Here is a 20,083-nt window from a genome sequence, read left to right as displayed (position 1 = left end):
GAGGAAAGTTGGGAGATACATGTAACCAAACAGCAGCAGCAGCAGCAGCAGCAGCAGCAGCAGCAGCAGCAGCAGCAGCAGCAGCAGCATAGTGTATGTGAGAAAAGGTTGGTGTACCAACATATTCTGGTTTCTGATTTTCTACCAGAGATATATTCCTTTGAAGATACAGAATAATTACCATGTTTGCCCCAAATGAGGGTTTCAAAACCATTTGGCAGCCTCAGCACTTCCCACCACACCCTCCGTGTTATTAAATTTATTTATTTATACTTCTAGCTTTCCCTCCACCAAATGGCACCAGGGTGGGTTACAAAAATATCCCAATTGAAGTTAGTCCAAGGAACAATAAAAACCATAAAATAAAACCACAAAGCGGCCAATATCAGAAGAACAAAACAGCAACACAGAGCAGAGGTGCATAGCAGTGTACAGAAATGTGGGAAGACATACACTCAACCAAAGACCTGGGTAAAGAAGTGCATTGTGACCCATCATCAAAAAGTATATATTGGTGGTACAAGACACACCTCGGGGAAGAAGCCATTCCACAGCCTGGGGACCACCAACAAGAAGGTTCTCTCTCAGGCGATGCCATTATTTGAACCTGTTTTGTTTCTAGATAGCATATGGTAATACCCCCAGCTCAAGATACTCTAAGAACACTGTCTTGTTATGAACTTGCCTAAACTTTGAGGTCCACATTAGAAGTTCTCTTCTGTGTTCCTCAGCTGTTAAAGTTGAGGGAATGATGAAAGTGATAGTCCATTAACACCTGAAGGCACCTTGTTGACTATCTCTAGAGTTCTCTCTCTCTCTCGATTTGCAAGTTTGCAACCAGTTTGATTTTCATAAGGAAGGAATTGTATATCCTTTCATACGGGTGTATTTTTCTTTTCTTTTCTGTATTTTGGTACAAATATAACATTCTTCTATGTATGACAACTACCTACCAGTCTAGCTGCCCCCCTCATCTCTAAATAAAACAAACCCTTTAAATAATATTAAACACTTAGTAGAAACTAATACGCCTTAGGGCAGGTTTTGGGGCCAACTAGCTGCTTAGAGGGTGCTTAAAGCATCAGCCCCTCTCAATCCCATTGCCCTTGTCATATAAAGTTAGCCTAGACCCTAATCCTCCTCTCCCCTCCCTGCTCCTTCCTCTCCCTCCAGCAGGACTGGGCAGAGGGTATAAAAACCCCCTTTGGATCCTGGCTGCGCCAGCCCCGGGACATAGATGACGGCAGACGCACCAGCCCTGCATTCCCTTAGGGGATTTGCTATTTTTTTTAGAGTTCGTAGAAAAATAATCAAAGTTGGGGGGCGGGAACCCCAAATTGCTTTGACTTAAAAACGAAACAAAAAAGACAACCGCAAAACCAAAAGAAGCAGTTGATTAAATAAGTGAATCATGAATGGAACAGAAGGTATCAATTTTTATGTGCCTCTTTCCAACAAGACAGGGCTGGTGCGGAGCCCCTTTGAATATCCCCAGTATTACCTAGCGGAGCCCTGGAAGTACAAAATGGTGTGCTGCTACATCTTCTTCCTCATCTCCACTGGGCTGCCCATCAACCTCCTCACCCTCCTTGTGACCTTCAAACATAAGAAGCTACGACAGCCGCTCAACTATATCCTGGTTAACCTGGCGGTAGCAGACCTCTTCATGGCCTGCTTTGGCTTCACGGTCACCTTCTACACAGCCTGGAATGGCTACTTCATATTTGGTCCCATCGGCTGTGCCATTGAGGGCTTCTTTGCAACACTGGGAGGTAAGATCCACGAGGGAAGTAGTGAGCACTACTTTGTACTGAGTTAAAGGAGTGGTCCTCTTAACTCAGTATTGTCTTCATTGTCTGTCAGTGGTTCTCTGGGGGTTCAGACTCAAAATTCCCTGCCATACTGGGAGATGTCAGGGATTGAACCTAGGATCTTTTGCAGATGCTCTAGCAATGAGCTATGGAAGCATTGCAAGGAAGCAGTGGCACATGACTAGCCAAGCGGTGGGGAGAAGCGGCATGGCTGGCTCAGCTTCTGCTGCCTATGTTGGGTTCACTTATCATCAGACATCTTGCACATGTGAACCAAAACACAGCTATCCTTAGAAATTTGTGCATCTCTGAATTTTGCAGTGCAGTTCTCCAACCAACCAAAATGTACAAAAATGTGTACGTTAGGGAGAAATGCCTATAAAATGCATATATTGGTGAAAATAATTATATTGGGGAAATTGCTTGCAAAAATGTGTACATTAGTCAAATACATACAAAAATGTGTTTATTAGAAGAAGTTCTTTGTGAATTTTCATGAAGATTTTTAAAAGAAAAGTGTATTGCTCCAAAAATGTACCAAACTCATTTTAAGATTGAGAAACTTAGGCAACCAAAATGGACAGTTTTGTCCATCCTGACCCATTTATATATATTTTTTTACTTGAACTAGTGGCCAACTTCATGAAGATATGAATCCCCCTTCATTTGCTTCAACTATAATTCCTTTTTTTAAAAAAAAAAAATCATTATTCATCGTATCTACTGGTTCAAAGACTTGTGGTTGCTCATTTGACAAAATTCCTGCCTAAAAAGCATTGTACACACTGCGACACATATCTGTGTGCAGTCATTGTGTACGGTAATCAACACATGATTTTTCCTACAGTCTCAAACGATGGATTTCTGGTAGAGGCTGGTTTGTGTATATCAGTGTAACATCCTCAGGGAAATATGAAATTCCACCTGTAGTAAGGAAGGCACAGTTCCAGTGAATGAATAGAAAATGTTGTGCCCCCTAGATCCTTTCTGTTTGCAAGGAACGTTTTACTTAAGCATTCCTACTGACAGGAGATTACTGTTTCACATGGAAAGAGAAGCGGTCCAACAAATAAATTCCAGTGCACTAAACTTCCAGTAGGAGATGTTGCCATATGCTGACAGGAGACTCCAGCCCATAGGCGTCCAACAGCATAAGACTGAATTGGGTATCTCTTCTGGCAAATGTATTGGAGTTCATTTAAGAACTGCTTCTCTGCATTGCAAGTTGCAAGAGAACATTATTACCCTATGGAAACCATTTCCCGATGGAGTCTATGTGCTCTGTTGTTTCTCTGCCATCTGGAGAGAACACAAACTAAGCAATGCTGAATCTTTGGCCCTTACTCTCTGGAATGAATATTTCAGGGATAAAACAGCTCCTACTTGGGCACATGGAACAAAGCCCATGCCTAGTTCAATCACACTGACATCACTCCAGGGCTAAACCAAACCAAGTTTTAATATAGTTAACATATACTAGGGTTGCCATATTTCAAAAAGTAAAAATACAGACACAAAAGTTGTTGAAAAAGGAAAATCGGCAAAAACAACACTGACGACATGGGTTGCCGTACATCCCGATCTCACCAGACATTTTATCAATTTTTGCCTGGACACTGCAGTATTCCCGGTATGTCTGGGAAATTCTGGATGTATGCCAACCCCATAAGGGTGAGGAAATCTCTACGATCTTTATTATTATGTCAAGCCTGTGTGCGTGCAAAAAATAAAAACACACATTTATTTTCAATGTGCATGCCATAAAATATATACAATTCTTTATGTTTGGAGATGCAGGTAGGCAATGGGGAGGTATTCAACTGAAGGCAAATTTACCATTGATAAATGAAAACCTATCCCCTAACTAGATTATGAATCAAGTCAGTGTTGTTATTTCCTCTTCTTGAGAAGTATCTCATGTCCTGCAAATTTCTCACATTTTGCCTAATGCTCAAATAGATGAAAAATGTCACTTCTTATTCCACTGGACACATCTCCAAAAGAGGCTCTGAAAGGACACAGCTGGTGCCGCATTATTCTCTGCACTGCCAAAGAAAACGCTCGGCGCACATCTGCATGATGCTCCTTATGGGAATTGGAGGCAATCATGTAGAACACGGTCCTTAAAATCTACATGGTCTGGGGGGCTTTTCCTGGCATTGGGTTCCCTCTATATCACTTAAAAGGGCAATTGCAGGACCAAGCTGGGCTGTGCCATGTACTTCACTTCTTGCTGTGGTCCTGAGAGGAAAACACCAGCCTGCTAATCATATGTTGCTTTTTCAGAATATTAAGGCTAACACTTGAACACACAATTCTCTCTAAGTTTTGGCTTGAAAACAGAAGGTTTCAATTGTTTTCTACATAGACAAAAAAATCTAGTTACAAGTAGGAACTTGTAAATTTCACTGATTTCAGTGCAAAGAAGTGAAATCTGTGCTTAATCTATATTACTGCAAAGCTGGAGCACAACCAGCCGATACAAAATAACTAACATGGACATACCCTAAGATAAGCTATATAGGCCAGCCTTTTTAAAATAAACAGTCCAAACCATGATCATGGTTTGGGAATGAGATAAGGCAGTTGACATTTGGAGAAAAATTGGTACTGTGCCAGGGAGGAGCATGTATTGTGTGTTCCAGAGGGGTTGAGTTTCAGGGGGAAAGCCAGGACATAGGTACAGATGGAAGCTAACAGTAAACAGGCAGGGAAGAGATGTGGCAAGATACAGAGAGAGTCAAGGAAAAGCATGGCAAGAGCAAGAGAAGAATGAGCAAATGGGTTCAAGGCACAGCCAAGGTGCTCCAGTTGGGAGCCCTTGAACAACCTGCCAGTAGCATCTTCCTGCTTCCTGGAGTCAAAGGGAAGCCCAAGTGCTCTCAGGTGAGCTCACATTCCAAGATGGGGTGAGGCCATGGAGCAATTCCTGTGGACACAACTAAACATGACATGAGAGAGCCATGATCAAGGCTTCATGCAAACCTTTGAAAAAAGTGAATACCTGCCTAAGTAGGAACCTTCAGATTGGGACCGCAATACTGGCATTGAGGCTTGCAACCCAATTCAATGTGGTTTTTCTGAACTAAAAATCAGCACCCTCTATCCAACATGCTATTTGCTCTCTGAGAGAAAAAACATACTACCCCACATCTTTCTTATTTATTTGTATTCAAAATGTTTATTCCATGTTCTTTATACAGAAACATTCCCAGACGCTGATAAAAATAACATTTGAAAAACGTGTGATTTCCACCACAGGAAAAATAGCTTGGGGGAAGGGAGCAATTTCATTGGGGAATCTGCATGGAGGCAAAAATATACCAGATCACCATCCTCCAGCTGCTATTAGTTCTTTAAAAAATCTGTGGGAGATCCCAATCTTGGATCTCCTGGTGGGTCAAACCTAATTGTGTCTAAAGATGGTAGAACTCCATCTGGTTTGTGCTGATTTGGTTTGGAAATAACCTAAATGATTCTCTCTGTAATCAGGAAACAGATCACCTAATTTCAGATCCAATCTGAATTTGCTATTTCCCCCACAGCTGCAATCTTTGAAAGTAGTTTCTGTGCAAACATATGGAGATAAGGGTTTCCATCTATTTGCATATCGGCTGCTTTCAAAGACTGCACCTGGAAAAACTGCTGCTTTGGGGATAAAAGCCCTCTCTCTTTAGGAGATCCATGGGACAAGAGGGTTCCTTGAAGGGGATAGATGTTTATGTCACACCAGCAATTTTCCAGGATGCAGCCCTTCTAAGCAGGGTTAAGCCAGGAAGTCCTCTCAGCTAATAGTTTAATCCAAGCCAGAGAAGATTCACCTCTTCTTTGTGCTACTGAAGTCCTTTTTTGGGCCCAAGTTTGGCAAAGTTTATTGGCATCTTTAGTTGTGCTGTGAGAATAACGAAGCAGTTAGAAGTCATCTTCAATGCCCTGCACAAACCATCCCCAAAAAACAACAGAAAAAGGGAAATAAGATAATATAGCCTGGGGCTTCTATCAGTATTTTTGTGATGAAGAATGGGCTCAAAGAGACACCCAGTAGGAGCTCTGAGACTAAAGAAGTGACATTAAGAGCATCAAGAAAAGAAAAGTCACTTGTTTCTAGCTTGAGCTGGGTAAAAAAATATCTGCAATAATAAATGTGGAACTTCAAAGGGTTCCATGTGTTTCTTTAGGAGCTGCGTTTAGCACATCTGATAATAGCCCTCCTCCCTTGTCCATGTAGTGAACAGGGGTGATTGCAAGGCTGCTACTGGCTACACAGACGGGTTTTCTCTTTCAGTATTGCAGGATTCCAAGGCAAAAGTAATTCCCTTTCACAACATGTCAGCATTTGGTGCGCTTCTGGCTATGTGCTGTAGTAGCCAAACTGGAATCTGGAGCAGATTCACAAGTCCCAGAAATGTAACTGAGATTTGAGGGCCCCCCGCCTCCCCCAATGCTTTTCAAAGTAGAATCAGTGCATGTTGTCTTTATTCACCCACTGAACGAGCAACCTTTTCATGTAATTTAGTTGGCTAGAACCCTAGCGAAATCTTCACTATCAGTTGGCAATGGTTGTGGTGTGCCTTGTTTGTTGGTCGGTAATGTGGGACATCCCATCACACAAGGAAGGATAAACCAAAATAAAAAGAACTGGAGCCAAGGAGCTGGAGCAGACTCAATCCTTAGTAAGAAATGAGAAAGCTCCCATTTTAGTGCTGCAGTTAAGCGACAATTTTTGACCAAATTCTACACTTCTGTTGAATGCATCAAACTTGCCCCAGAATTTCCTGATGTGCACCCGCCCTCACATTTTCTCTTGCTTTGAAATAAATGAGTTGTTTATAAATGAGCATTGACAAGCACTCCCTACATCAAGAGAATAATCCAAATGGTGATTATAAGGTCCCAATAGGATTATATGAAAAGGATGTGCGTATATTCAAATAATTACAAAACAAGGCACATGCATGTTTATGATGCAACAGGAAATTGTGAAGCATCACTTTACACTTTACACTTAAGACAAAAACGTGTCCTAGGCCCACAGGAAAACAACACTGTAAGTGAGATACTATCTTGGGCGGGGGAGGAAATCATGTTATATTTCAAATGGAGAGTGAAAAGAACAGTCTAGATATAAAAGCGGCAGCTGCCTTTCCAACACGAAACCCTGCATACTTATCCCTGGATAATCACATGCTGGGGGCATTAATAGGCTTAAGGCACAGCCTTGGCTCAGATAATCCCCTGAGTTTTGATTACATTTGATAAAGAGATTAATAGGCCCATATGCTCATGTACACAATCAAAGGATGATAATACTTATACCACTGTTGGCATTTTGTCAGGAGCTTTTGCATCGCCATGCCGTGCACCACAGGTCTTGCAGACCATCTTCCATTAAATGTGGACTCAGATGATGTAATGTAAACCACAAGGCTCCTGAAACCCCATCCTTGACTGAAACCAGCACATCATGCTTTTGTGCTATCTTAAAAAGACCTGAATTAGGCAAACCCTCACAAAGGGCACCCAACCAACCTATATACATTAATTGCATTTCATTGCTTTTTGTTTTTCTCTTCCCCTTATTACTTGCAGGTCAGGTTGCTCTCTGGTCACTGGTTGTTCTTGCCATAGAGCGTTATATCGTGGTCTGTAAACCAATGGGAAATTTCCGCTTCTCTTCCTCCCATGCCTTGATGGGCATTGCTTTTACTTGGGTTATGTCCCTATCCTGTGCATGTCCACCCCTTTTTGGTTGGTCCAGGTAAGTAAAAATGATAGTTTTGCATTATATACAACACTGGGGTACTATGTTGCACTGACTAAATACTGAAATCCAATTACCGGTAGTTAGGAACTGACTAGCTAAGAAGTAATTATGGGAACAGCTATAGACTTGATCTCTTTTCGTAGGCATCAATCCCATTTACGTACCAAGACTGGCACTTGGAGTACTGTACAGTGGTACCTCAGGTTACATACGCTTCAGGTTACAGACTCCGCTAACCCAGAAATAGTACCTCAGGTTAAGAACTTTGCTTCAGGATGAGAACAGAAATAGTGCTCCGGCGGCGCGGCAGCAGCTGGAGGCCCCATTAGCTAAAGTGGTGCTTCAGGATAAGAACAGTTTCAGGTTAAGTACGGACCTCTGGAATGAATTAAGTACTTAACCTGAGGTATCACTGTATAATATCAGATATGGAAGGAGAATTGAACAGAAATTTTGGGAATGCCTGCACATACAAGCCTGTATGTGCAATTTCCTTATATTCACGTAAGAACGAGTAAATTTGAATGCATTTCCATGCATTCTGGCAAAAGTTCATCATAGAGATGAAATCACCCTGTTCCAGATTAATCTGGGGACCTGTTGTATGATTATTCTATCAATTTCTGACATCAACTTCCAAATATTTCCCTCCCTATGGAATGCCCTCCCATCAGATGTCAAGGAGATAAAGAACTACACAACTTTTAGAAGATATCTGAAGGCAGCCCTGTATCAGGAAGTTTTTAATGTTTGACTTTTATTATGTTTTTATATGCGTTGGAAGCCGCCCAGAGTGTCTGGGGCAACCCATTCAGATGGGTGGGGGATAAATAGTAAAATCATTATTATTATTAAATATCTCCATGGTGTCTCATTCATGACAGGCAACTGAGGCATCTCAGTTTGAGGCATCATTCTCAGTAGAACCATTAATTCTCTAATTTCAGGCCCACCCACTCATGCAGTGAGAATGTGGGTGAGTTGAGTGGATAAGGGCAAAGTCAGTTTGGCGTGCTGTAAAATTGGTTATATGAGGTCTTCACAAGTCACCCGGAGTCTTCTAAACTTTCCCCTATTTAGTCTGAGAAGCCCAAGCCCTTAAGTGAAGGGGGTGAAGTGCCCAGGAGAGGAGAGATTCTCTGTACTAAGCTGAGAGTTTAGTGGAAGTGCTGGCTGCTTGTAATGCAATTGTCTAATGCCATGTCCCACCTGCTGTGCTCCATTTAACAGCTGCTTTCTCTTCTGGAGTGCCCGAGGCACATTTGTGCATGCATGCTTGCACATGTGCCCGGGCACACACACAGCATCTCTTTTAAGCACACGTGCACACAGACACCATCTATTTCTACTCCAGCAGCTTCTACAAATTAACCTTAGCTTTAACGAAAAGATGGTGAATCCCATTTTAACAGCCTTGAACCATTCAGTAGATCCGTATGCATTTGTGTCATTCTCAGAGTCTGTGGGTTTCCTCATGCAAGTAAGGGAAGCTGAGGTCATGCTTTTCAGATGTGGTGCTTAATCAATTGCCATTTACTTCTGAACAGCAATAATGGGAAGGAGCTGGGTGATAATCTGAATTGGGCCACCATGCTGGGCATCGCGAATTGCCTTAGTATTTGCTTACAGTTCAATGGAAAGACAAGGGATTTCTCTACCATAGAAGGCTGTCTATTCAGTATCTCCATTTCCAGCCTTCCAACACAGAAATATTCCCCACAGCTTCCATTTAGCTTCCCAAATCCAAGATTTGCACCAGCAAAGTAAAAGCAGTGACTCACACACCTAATCTTTTTCTTCACACAAAATGGCCAAGATCCACAGAGCCCATGGGGTGCCCAGCAAGATGCTTGACTTTTTTTTCTTTGAACAGCAGCCTTTATTCTGCATCACAAACACCTTTGGGATTTCATCTCCATTTCAAAAGCAGTTTGCCATGGGGCATTGGAGGCCTGCTGTTCGAGAAACACAAATTCAAGCCCTTTTTGAAAAAAAGGCAATAGTTTGTGTGCCCCCCCCCCCCAATCTAAGCTGAACAGTTTTCTTCTACATCTGACCGTTTCTGGTCCTTAGTATATGGAAACACAAAATCAGTAGCCATTACCGAAAAACCTCACCATTGGTTGCAGTGGCCTAGTGTGGTTTGCCAGTACCCAGGGCCATGTGGGGGGGGATGGGACCTGGCAGAATATGCATGTGTTCATCTGCCTAATGGCATCTGCACCACCCAGGAGATTGCCCACCCAGGAGATAAGAAAAGAGAAGTTGTCCAGTTGTCTGGAGAGGTCACTTCTTGGTTCCCATGGAGAAACCATTTTCAATGGACCCCAGTGATGGAAGCACGTAGCTGTATTGAGGCAACAGTGGGTGTTGAAATTTTGTGCCTCTAAGAATTTTTCACCTGGCGGAACTGCCCCTTTGTCCCCCCATTGGTGGTAAATCTTAACTTCAGTCCTGGACATACTGGTGAATTTTAGTAATTTTCATGGAGTGTTAATGGTGTTCAGGTCAACAGATCTCTCCCATATGTACAAGTGGAAAGTATCAGTTTTTAATATATTAGTGCCTTATCAAGCAGTAATGCTCTAGCATGCTCTCTTATTATTACACACTATGTTACATGCAGCTCAAGTGAACACTTAAGACTAGGCTTCCACAGCTCTGCTTCCAAAGCATTGTTTATAATTCTATTTACAACTTAGCTGTGTGCTACTTAGGTATAAGGACATGGCAAATGGGCACTTCGATACTCCCCTGCTCCACTTCCTTTGGCAGCTGCAAATTACAGACTCCTTAGAGTTAGCAGTGCCCTCAAGGACCCACATAATCTCTGTTCCCTTCCTCATCTGCTTGCCACAACGCGATCAGGTGTCTGACAAGTTCAACCACACGCACTCAGCTGCGCAGAGATTAGACTAAATCGATAGTTCCCCGTGGGAGGCAGCGAGCGTCACAACAAACTGATGTTATACATCCAACTGCAACATGCCGGCTTGGAGCGCATTGGGAATGTGTTCAACTCATTTGTTGCCTCCTTCCAAGTGAATATACATGATGGCATGGCATTGTCCCTGTGAGACTGGGAGCAGGAGGCACCGGGTCCCCCAGAGAATAAAGCCGGTGATCCCTGCATGTGGTGTCATTGCTTGAATATGACAGTGTTCCCTAGACATTTTAATTAATCATAAGACTTTCAGTTGATGACTAGATCAGATTTGCCTGTTTTCTATTCTTTTTCTATACTTTTCATTCATTCAATGTATTTATTTAGCAAATTTTTGTATACCACTTGATTGTACCACCCTATAAATGAAACATAAAAATTCTTGATAAAAACAGTTAAAAGCAGGCATTTAAAAACATTCAAAGATGTTTAAAATCAACACTAGCTAGAAAGAGATAAAACACATGTAACTTATACTGGTGAAATTCAGTGTAGCATATATGCATGGCTAATGAAATCCCCCTGCGTAAGAGGAATTTCCCTCCTCTCTTTTCCTCTGTGCTCCCTAAACCTGTTTCAGTTCTGACTCTGCCGGCTACTGGTTTTGGTTTCACCTACCAATAGCATGTGGACCTCCACAGATCACCGTCAAGGGAATGTGGTTTTTGACAGAAAAAGGTTGCCCACTCTTGCTTTAGAGTAAGCAGGAGGTGGTTATGTATCACTGGATGTACAGTGGTACCTCAGGTTACAGACACTTCAGGTTATAGACGCTTCAGGTTACAGACTCTGCTAACCAGAAATAATACCTCTGGTTAAGAACTTTACCTCAGGATGAGAACAGAAATCACACGGTGGCAGCAGGAGGCCCCATTAGCTAAAGTGGTGTCTCAGGTTAAGAACAGTTTCAGGTTAAGACGGACCTCTGGAACGAATTGAGTTCTTAACCCGAGGTACTACTGTACCTCCTTTGTCAAATCATCTCCTGCCCAAAAATTCTGGAGACACAACTGATCTCGGAGAGAGGCACCAGGTGAGCAATCTTCCAGAAAAACACTATGGTCCCTGATTAGCCTACGATGAATATAGCCCAGGACTTATCTGGATTGGATGGAAGTGCCTGGAAAGAACTGTGTGCTGAAAGTGGAACTCAAAGTTCACACTAAAGGATAGTGGATGAACATGTCTGAGACCAGGTCGAAAGTGACTATGGAATGCTGCAAGAATCTCTGGTGCATCTCTGAACTGTTGAAGGGAGATGTAGAAGGGAGTGCAAAGACAGGAAACTGCTAGAGAAACTTCACAGAAAGATATTCTGGAATTATAATGACTTCAGTTAATGCTATCAACTGGGAATCAGTGGAATCATCCTGAAACAAATTGCAGGCTTTCTTGCTTCCCTCATAACTTCTTAGAGGCTGCAGATAAGTGAGCGCCTCCACATTAATGTTGAAATTTAGTTAATGGCTACTTAGGGAGGTGTGCAGTTGCTCTGAGAAAAGTTGTTAGTTTTAACTACATTCTTCGTGCTTCCTTTGAAACCCTCAGAAGTTTCACCTCAGAAAGAACCTACAAATTTAGCTGACAATTTGACTTATAGGTGAAATTTGGTGGCAACAATTCTACTTGAGCCAGTGACTCTTGTACTGATCCAAAGGCTTTGTGTAAGATAAACATCTTTACTGACTTGTTTTTGTTGTTGTTCACAGATATATACCTGAGGGGATGCAGTGTTCCTGTGGCCCAGACTACTACACCCTCAACCCTGATTACCACAACGAGTCCTACGTTGTCTATATGTTTGTCATCCACTTCGTTATCCCCGTGGTGGTCATCTTCTTTTCCTATGGGCGGCTCATATGCAAAGTCCGAGAGGTAGTGTATCTCCCTCCATACTCAAGGTATGAGGAGGCAGAGGCCAAGAGCAATGAGGTGTACACTGGACTGTCTCAGGGATGCTGCAGGCTGATTCCACCTTGATGGGCGGTCATAGAGATAGCTGGGCGTGACTTCACTGTTATATATGCATCTAGGTTTTATGGAGGCTCTATAAGGGAGACAAATGGGAAGGCTACACACTTTGAATAGGCAAGATCACAAGTCATTTGTAATATGTAATAGTGGAATTTGTATATCCACAAGGGTCTCCGAATTGGGGACAACTTTATAGGTGCACCTAGTCTGTTTTGTTGCTTCTCAGGCCACATTCACACCATACATATAAAGCAATATCATACCACTTTAGACACCCATGGCTTCCCCCAGAGAATTATGGGAGAGTTGTTAGGAGACCCTGATTTCTCCCCACAGAGCTACAGTTCCCAGAATTCCCTGTGAAACAGGATTTACTGTTAAACCATTCTGGGAATTGTAGTTTTGTGAGGAGAATAGGGGTCTTCAAACAACACTCAGAACCCTTAGCAGACAACAGCTCCCAAAATTCTTTGGGAAGCCAGGACTGTTTAAAGTGATATCATAAAGTGTGGTGTGAATGTGATCTGAGCCCCAACTATTCTAGGCCTCTGGTCTCATGGAAGGGCCAATTCAGACATTAGCCTCTTACATGAGGAAATGTTTGAAACTCATTTTCCCACCACTTGTTTTGACCACTGGAAGAATATAGGAGATATCTCAGAGAACTTACCTCCCCCAACCCAAAGGAAGTGGGGACTGTGACCAATTCACAGCCACAGCTTCCACTTGCTTTAACCAAAGGGAGAAACCAGCAGATAGACTTCTTCTGGTTGCCTGGAGAAATGGAATCTGGAGTGGGGAAAGAGAAGATATGAGCACCAACATCCACTTCCCTGCAGGGAAGGACAAATGATGGAACAGCTTTCAGTTGCCAGTCCTGTTTTGGCTACTGGAGGAAAACAGTCTACTGCCTTCTTCTGATGTTCAAGGCAACTGCAACTCAACTCTGAGGGTGATGTTGAAATAGCTCCATAGCTGCTTGGCTGGAGAGAGCCCTTTTGAGTCACTGTCTTCTCTTGCACCCCCAGGCAGCTGCTCAGCAGCAAGAGTCTGCAAGCACCCAGAAGGCAGAGAAAGAAGTTACCCGCATGGTGATCTTGATGGTGCTAGGGTTTATGCTTGCCTGGACCCCCTATGCTGTGGTGGCATTCTGGATCTTCACCAACAAAGGGGCAGACTTTTCTGCTACGCTCATGTCAGTGCCTGCCTTCTTCTCAAAGAGCTCGTCCCTCTACAATCCCATCATCTATGTCCTCATGAACAAACAGGTGAGATTCCCCCCAAATTGGGAAATGAACCCGACTTCCCCTCCAGTAGACTCCATTGCCAACTTCTCTGCACTTAAAACATTGCATATTCCTCTCTTAAATAATAACCTCAACCCCAGGTGGTGTTAGAAGTCTTCATTTGCAGGTTTTGGGCATTACAGTTCTGAATGTTAATATAGCTCTCTTGATAAATGTCTTTGTCAAAGGGGGAACATAAAAACAATTAAATCTCAGTGGCTATCAGTTAATGTCAATTCCTGCTAACCAAGTCCAAAGTCCAAGTGGATGCAATAGTGTATCTTATTCTGCTACATGAGTCACTTGGAATGTCATACTGCCATTGAGTTGCTACTCTGAAAACACATATTTGTGATGACGGTTAATATGCCTAGAGTTGACAGCCCAACGAGGCATGCAGAGACCCTCTGCTTTCTACCAGAATATCTCCCTTGCAGCTGAGCTTCTCTATGTGGTACACATTAATTGTTCCAGAGCATCTCTGTTCTCTTTTTCTCTTTCCAGTTCCGTAATTGCATGATCACCACAATCTGCTGTGGGAAGAACCCCTTTGGGGACGATGATGTCTCATCAACTGTATCCCAAAGCAAAACTGAGGTATCCTCTATCTCCTCCAGTCAAGTGTCACCTGCATAGGCTATGGACAGTTTGACCTTTGGTGACCTGCCACACTTTGGAACCAGGAAATGGAAATGGGCTCACTCAACTGAGCTCTGGTTTATGAGTTCCTCTCACCCAATTTTTCTTTTATGCACAAATGTTGTATGCCATACACATACAGGAGTGCACAGTCTAGCATAACCCTTTCGATGGTATCTACTTGTAATCTACATAATTCCCTTTCTGCAATAGTTGTGTGCATCCTATAACCATTTGTGCAAGCATTCCTCTGGGCAAATACCTGCCCATGACACATGGGATAGCTCAGTCGGTACAGCATGAGATTCTAAACTCAGGGTCCTGGGTTCCACGTTGGGCAAAATATTCCAGCATTGCAGGGAGGGGGGGCACACTAGATGACTCTGTAGATGGACCCTTCCAACTTTACGATTCTATGATTCTATGTATTCAGCACACATTTGTGGAAATGGATCTGCTCCTCATCACATTTATTTGTGTTGTTTGTACATGAGAACTGCAGTTTGTACAAAGACCCTGTCGACTCACACCTCCCTGCTTGACACACAGTCAAAACAAAGCTTGTCTGCTCACTTGCACAGACAAAGAAAAGGAAATAAAATGTTCTCCATGTCATTGGATGCTGATGATTGTTGATGGTGGTGGGGAACTGACTTGTTAGGTCAAGGCACACTGGGGTCAAACTTGGTCAAACAAATGTGCATTACAGTGCAGGGGTGTGGTATTTGGCCAAAATGGTGAAGCTTGGCATGCAGCTCAGCTCTGCCTTCTTAGCAATGCTTAATGCTTTAAGTGCTGTGTGCAACTGCCTCCATTTGAAACAAAGCCAGAGAAGATGTCCATATTGAGACTGACATTAGGAATCAGCAGCTCCCGGCTACTGTTCTTATAGGAAGATTGCTAGATCACTTAAGGGGCCACCACAGGTTCATTTCTAGGTACTGAGTTTTTTTAAATGAACAAATGCAGTAAGCCCACAACTTATGTACATTTAACTTGTGTGCATTTAACTTTGCACAGTTGGCATTTTTAAATAAATAAATAAATAAGGGTTGGAAAGGAAACCAGTGACTGGGAAAAAAGCCTTTGGCATTCTACCTGCCATTGCGCCCAATGTGTTTTGACTATATGCGATGTTGACTTTAGGTGCTATCCCCCAAATGCAACCCCCATGTAAGTTGTGGGCTTACTGTAATCGCTTCTGCTTACAGAATGCAGTTATCCTTAGGTTTTAACACTTCTCCAGATTTTGAGATGCAGTTGTTCACTAAAAAAGAAACCCAGAGAAAAATATATACCAGAATGTGTTTAAAAATGCCTATTTAAGGTTGAAATGTATCCAGAAATGTGTGTCTTGTGAAAAAAAAGGTTATATGTGAACTTTCGTGCAGGTTTTTAAAAATGCAAATTGATGCAGAAATGGATCACATGTGATTTATGAATGAATTTATGAAGGAATGCATGTGTTACTAACATGGAGCAGAAACAGACTTATCCATCCATACTTTTTACCACTTCACCATGGAACTAAGCTATGTAGCACAAGGGAAGGCTAGGATATCAGATCAAGAAGCAATCTCTGCATTTCATTCAACAGTGGTTACAGCTAAGGAATGGTATGATTTGCTTTCTGTGTGCTTTGAGGACAAAGACTGGAACAACCACCTGAGCTGTAGGTTCAGCTTTCCACATTTTCACCAAAGTCTGCTGGAAGGGAGGAAAGGAGGGAAAAGGGTGAATTATCACAGTGGTTGCTTTTAACACAATGGAACAACGCTTTGTTCCTGGATAGTTGCTTTAGTTCAGGGTCTCCCAACCTTTCTGGGACCAAAGGCACATGTGGCAATCCGATAAAGTCATGGATACCATGACAAAATGGCTGTTTTGGGAACCAGCCTGGTTATAATAATTTGTGTGAGAAACTAAAAAAAGGCAAAGCATCTAGCCCAAACAAACAAAAAACAGGCAGCCCCCCCAATAAACAGACAAATTCCCCACACCCCGAAACAGGTAACACACATACACACTAAAAAACAACAACAGGCAAGACACCTCTGCCTCAAAACAAACACACCCAATCCCTCACAACACGCAGACAAGGTACCCCCAAAGAAAACAAAAACAAGCATCCTACAACAAATTACACAACACACAGATATGGTAGCATCACCCAAGCTTATCCGGCCAGGTCCCTCCCACAGAGTTTTAGACAAGAGAGGCTGGAAAGCAAAGTACTGGCCTCCAGCAACTTCACATTATTTTACTATAAAAATGGGGAAAGGAAAGGAAGGGAAGGTGGCAGGGTTGCTGGAGGCCTACACGTCTCTTTCCAGCCAGCCCAGAGGCCCCCCAAGGTAAAAGGAAAGAAAACAACAACAAAGTAAAAATATTGCCATAAAAACCAAGAAGACAGGTAGCTTTGCCCTTTGTCACTATCCGTGCTTAACTTGCTTTATTGACTGATTAAAGACATCGTCTTCACTCAAGCTGTTTGTTACTCACTGAATCCTATTAGAAAGCACAAACACATTGTTTCTAGGAGGAAGAAACACACTTCATATTTGTATTTTCCTTGTGGCGGTGGGCAGGTTCCAGAGTCCATTCCAGCTGGACCCAAAGATGACAAGCCTAGCTTCTTTGTATTCTGAATCCTCTTGAAGGCACACGTTGTATGCAAATTATGAAAGCCTCAAAGGTTTATTGAACTGAATTTTTCTCTTTCTGGAAGGTATTCAGTGTGTTTCTGAAGTTACACAAGATTCAGGGGCTATTTTCAAGGCATCCATTTGTATCGATAAAACATGGAGCCATGAATCCAGAACTGTCTCTTTCACTCCTTTCTAAGTACAAGAAAATGAATGCAAAGTCATCTGAGTTGTGCATTCTTGCTGTAAGTGTATGGATGATGGAAATCAATATACATATCACTGATAAATCATTATAACAAATGGAACTGTACAGAGTTCTGAGTCTTGCACAAACCTCTATATCCTCAAAATGGCACCATAGATAGCTTTTTGTCTTGAAACCTGTAAATATTTGCTTGAAGGCTTTGAAATCTTTCTGGTTTCTTTGTTTGACAACAAGCTCTTTATCCCTCTCTCCCACCCCCAAGGCAGAGGAAGCGTCTTTTGCTATGACATTTGGTTTATGAGCCGAACGGACTATAAAGGGCGGAATGACTACTGTGGCAATTTTCTGTACATATTTTATAAATAACTTATATCAGTGATGACTTTGTAAAGTTGGAAAGTAGAGATTGGAAAAAGAGAGAGAAAAGAATAAACAGCAGCAGTACAAAGGAGGAGAATGTTTGCCTCTTTTCTATGCATCTCAAGAAATAACATTTTTTTTCCTGTATTGTGTTGAGTTTGTTTTTTATACCCCTCTCTAGACAATTACTGTCTTGCAAAGCAGCTCATGTCAGTAAAGAAAGAGGCCCCATCTGCTGTACACATTTCAAGCAGGACCATAACATTCTAAACAGATAATCCCAGAAACTGTAGTTTGTTAAGGATGCTGGGAGTTGTTAGGAAACTCTTATTTGCCCTACAGAGCTACAATTTCCAGAGTCGTTTAACAACCAATCTATCTTTCCAGGGTGCTCTGAGAATTGTAGCTCTGTGAGGAGAACTGGAATCTCCTAACAATTCTCAGCAGCCTTAACAAACTGCTCTTCTCGGGATTATTTGGGGGGAAGCCATGACTGTTTAAAGATGGGGCCTGTCATCAGACTTACAACAAAAAAGGGGGGGGGATCACACACGGTAAAGGAAAAGTATCTCCAAGCCCAGAATGAAGATGTAAGCTTCAAGTGGGCATCTATATCCAGTTTGGGACAGACTGATCTTTCCTTGCTGGTGTTCTTGCTTGAAAAGCAGTTGGTTCCAATGGTTCCTTGGGCTGATGAGTGAGGTCCTATTGTCCTTTCTCCTTGTTTCTGCAATTTGAATCCTTCAGCTGTTCAATCCCTGGACAACATCTGGTGGGCAAGACACTTTTGTGGATGAGCAGAATGAATCCATACTAGGAATATATTTCCAAAGCTTGAGTTTTCAGATCTTCTGCAGAGTATGTATGATGTGAACAAATATACTACATAAACATGCACTATAAATATGTTGCTTGATTTTTGGTTGAGAAAAAACACCTATTTGAGCCGCTTTTACTGCAACGAGCTAAAAAAATGGTCTCTCAAAGAGGAGCACACACACACACCCTTCTTACTGGGGGTTGAAGAGACTGGAGGAAATTGGTTTTAAGTCTGTCATTGCAATTGTGGATTAAAGTACTAGCCTGTCACAAGTATTTTGGAGACAGAAAGAAGGGGGCACCATCACAATACTTGAATAGATTTGGCCTGTACCACCCTCAGATTGCATCAGAGGAAGAGGTCGCACAGTTTCACCATCCAGGTGATGGGCAAATCAGAGCTTGCTTGGAACTTTAATCACTAATGGACAGTTTCGGCAAGGACAGTGCGTTCATTGGATATGTGGAGTGTTTGCCTTTCCCAAAGGAAACAGCCAATTTGTGCAGGAGGCTGTGCTGTTATGTATAAGATATTGGAGGATTGCACTGGAAAGAAAATGGCAGTGGATGGACCAGAACTGGGAGCAAGGTGAGGAGCCATGGAGCCAGGCTCTTATCTCCAGTGTATCCACCCTGATCTCAGTGGAAAATGTGGGTACAACTGCAGTAATTAAATTACTCCATCTTAAAAGGACTTGTAATCTGAATATCTGCTAGTTTCTTCAGTGTGCATATGAGGTTGCCTTTTGTGTTGTGTCAGTGCTAGGATCTCATCATCTTTATTATCTCAAGAGGAGGAAGATGGATATCCATACACAGTTGGGGGGCACTCTAATTCACTTAAAGGTCAATCCTTTTTTCCCCACCCCCTAGATAATCTTTACTGGAATCAAAGAAGTTACATTAAGAGCTAACTATAGTATTGGGGGTACAGTGGTACCTTGGGTGAAGTACTTAATTCGTTCTGGAGGTCCGTTCTTAACCTGAAACTGTTCTTAACCTGAAACACCACTTTAGCTAATGGGGCCTCCCACTGCCGCCGCGCTGCCAGAGCACGATTTCTGTTCTCATCCTGAAGCAAAGTTCTTAACCCGAGGTACTTTTTCTGGGTTAGTGGAGTCTGTAACCTGAAGCGTATGTAACCTGAAGCGTATGTAACCCGAGGTACCACAGTATATTCCTCACTGGCTCTTCTCTTTGATTTTAAGTGTCCCACTGCATTTTTCCCCCAGTGAGAAGAGGATATTAAAAATAGATCATGCAGCAGCATAATTGCAGCACGAGTTTTACAAACCCAGCCTCATGCCCATCTAACTCACTCTTCAGTCTTCAACCATAGTTCGTCAGCAGCACCAGAAGCTTCAAGGACATGTGGCATAAGGAGTTCTCTTGTCTTGATTTCCCCAGCTTTTGTTGTAGGTACGGGTCTTCGCTTGCAGCTTCGAAATGGATCTCTCCTCTTTCGCTTATCATGCAGTACTTTTACATTTCCAGGAAAGCTGGCTTTGCATAGCATTCAGCAACAGCTAATTCTGGTCTCATTGCTACACCAGCATATTTACAATATTATGACACACGCGTACAATGTGTGCTTTATTTTGCTTCCCCCCTTCCTTGTAATCTTCCTTCATAG

General features: G+C 42.5%; 2 protein-coding genes and 1 long non-coding RNA gene across 3 annotated transcripts in view; 2 read left to right on the top strand and 1 right to left on the bottom strand.

Moving 5' to 3' along the window:
* Nucleotides 1-20,083, top strand: part of ETV7 (ETS variant transcription factor 7) — a 741,840-nt gene that overhangs the window by 394,093 nt on the left and 327,664 nt on the right. The gene's annotated exons all lie outside the window — the stretch shown is intronic.
* On the top strand, nt 1,248-14,736 carry LOC310847485 (green-sensitive opsin). Its single transcript, XM_083745291.1, has 5 exons — nt 1,248-1,772; nt 7,401-7,569; nt 12,229-12,394; nt 13,522-13,761; nt 14,284-14,736. The coding sequence occupies exons 1-5, from the start codon at nt 1,412-1,414 to the stop codon at nt 14,413-14,415; spliced, it is 1,068 nt and encodes a 355-aa protein (XP_083601417.1). The 5' UTR covers nt 1,248-1,411; the 3' UTR covers nt 14,416-14,736.
* Nucleotides 12,477-19,880, bottom strand: LOC310847486. The gene is made up of 3 exons (XR_014565831.1): nt 19,770-19,880; nt 13,164-13,282; nt 12,477-12,566 (listed from the first exon to the last, which is right to left on the bottom strand). It is a non-coding gene; the product is annotated as an uncharacterized lncRNA (long non-coding RNA).

Source organism: Podarcis gaigeae (assembly GCF_964106915.1).
Source record: "Podarcis gaigeae genome assembly, chromosome: 6".
Taxonomy (NCBI): Eukaryota; Metazoa; Chordata; class Lepidosauria; order Squamata; family Lacertidae; genus Podarcis; species Podarcis gaigeae.
Note: the sequence above shows the minus strand (reverse complement) of the source record. Positions and strands in the feature narration are given on the sequence as shown.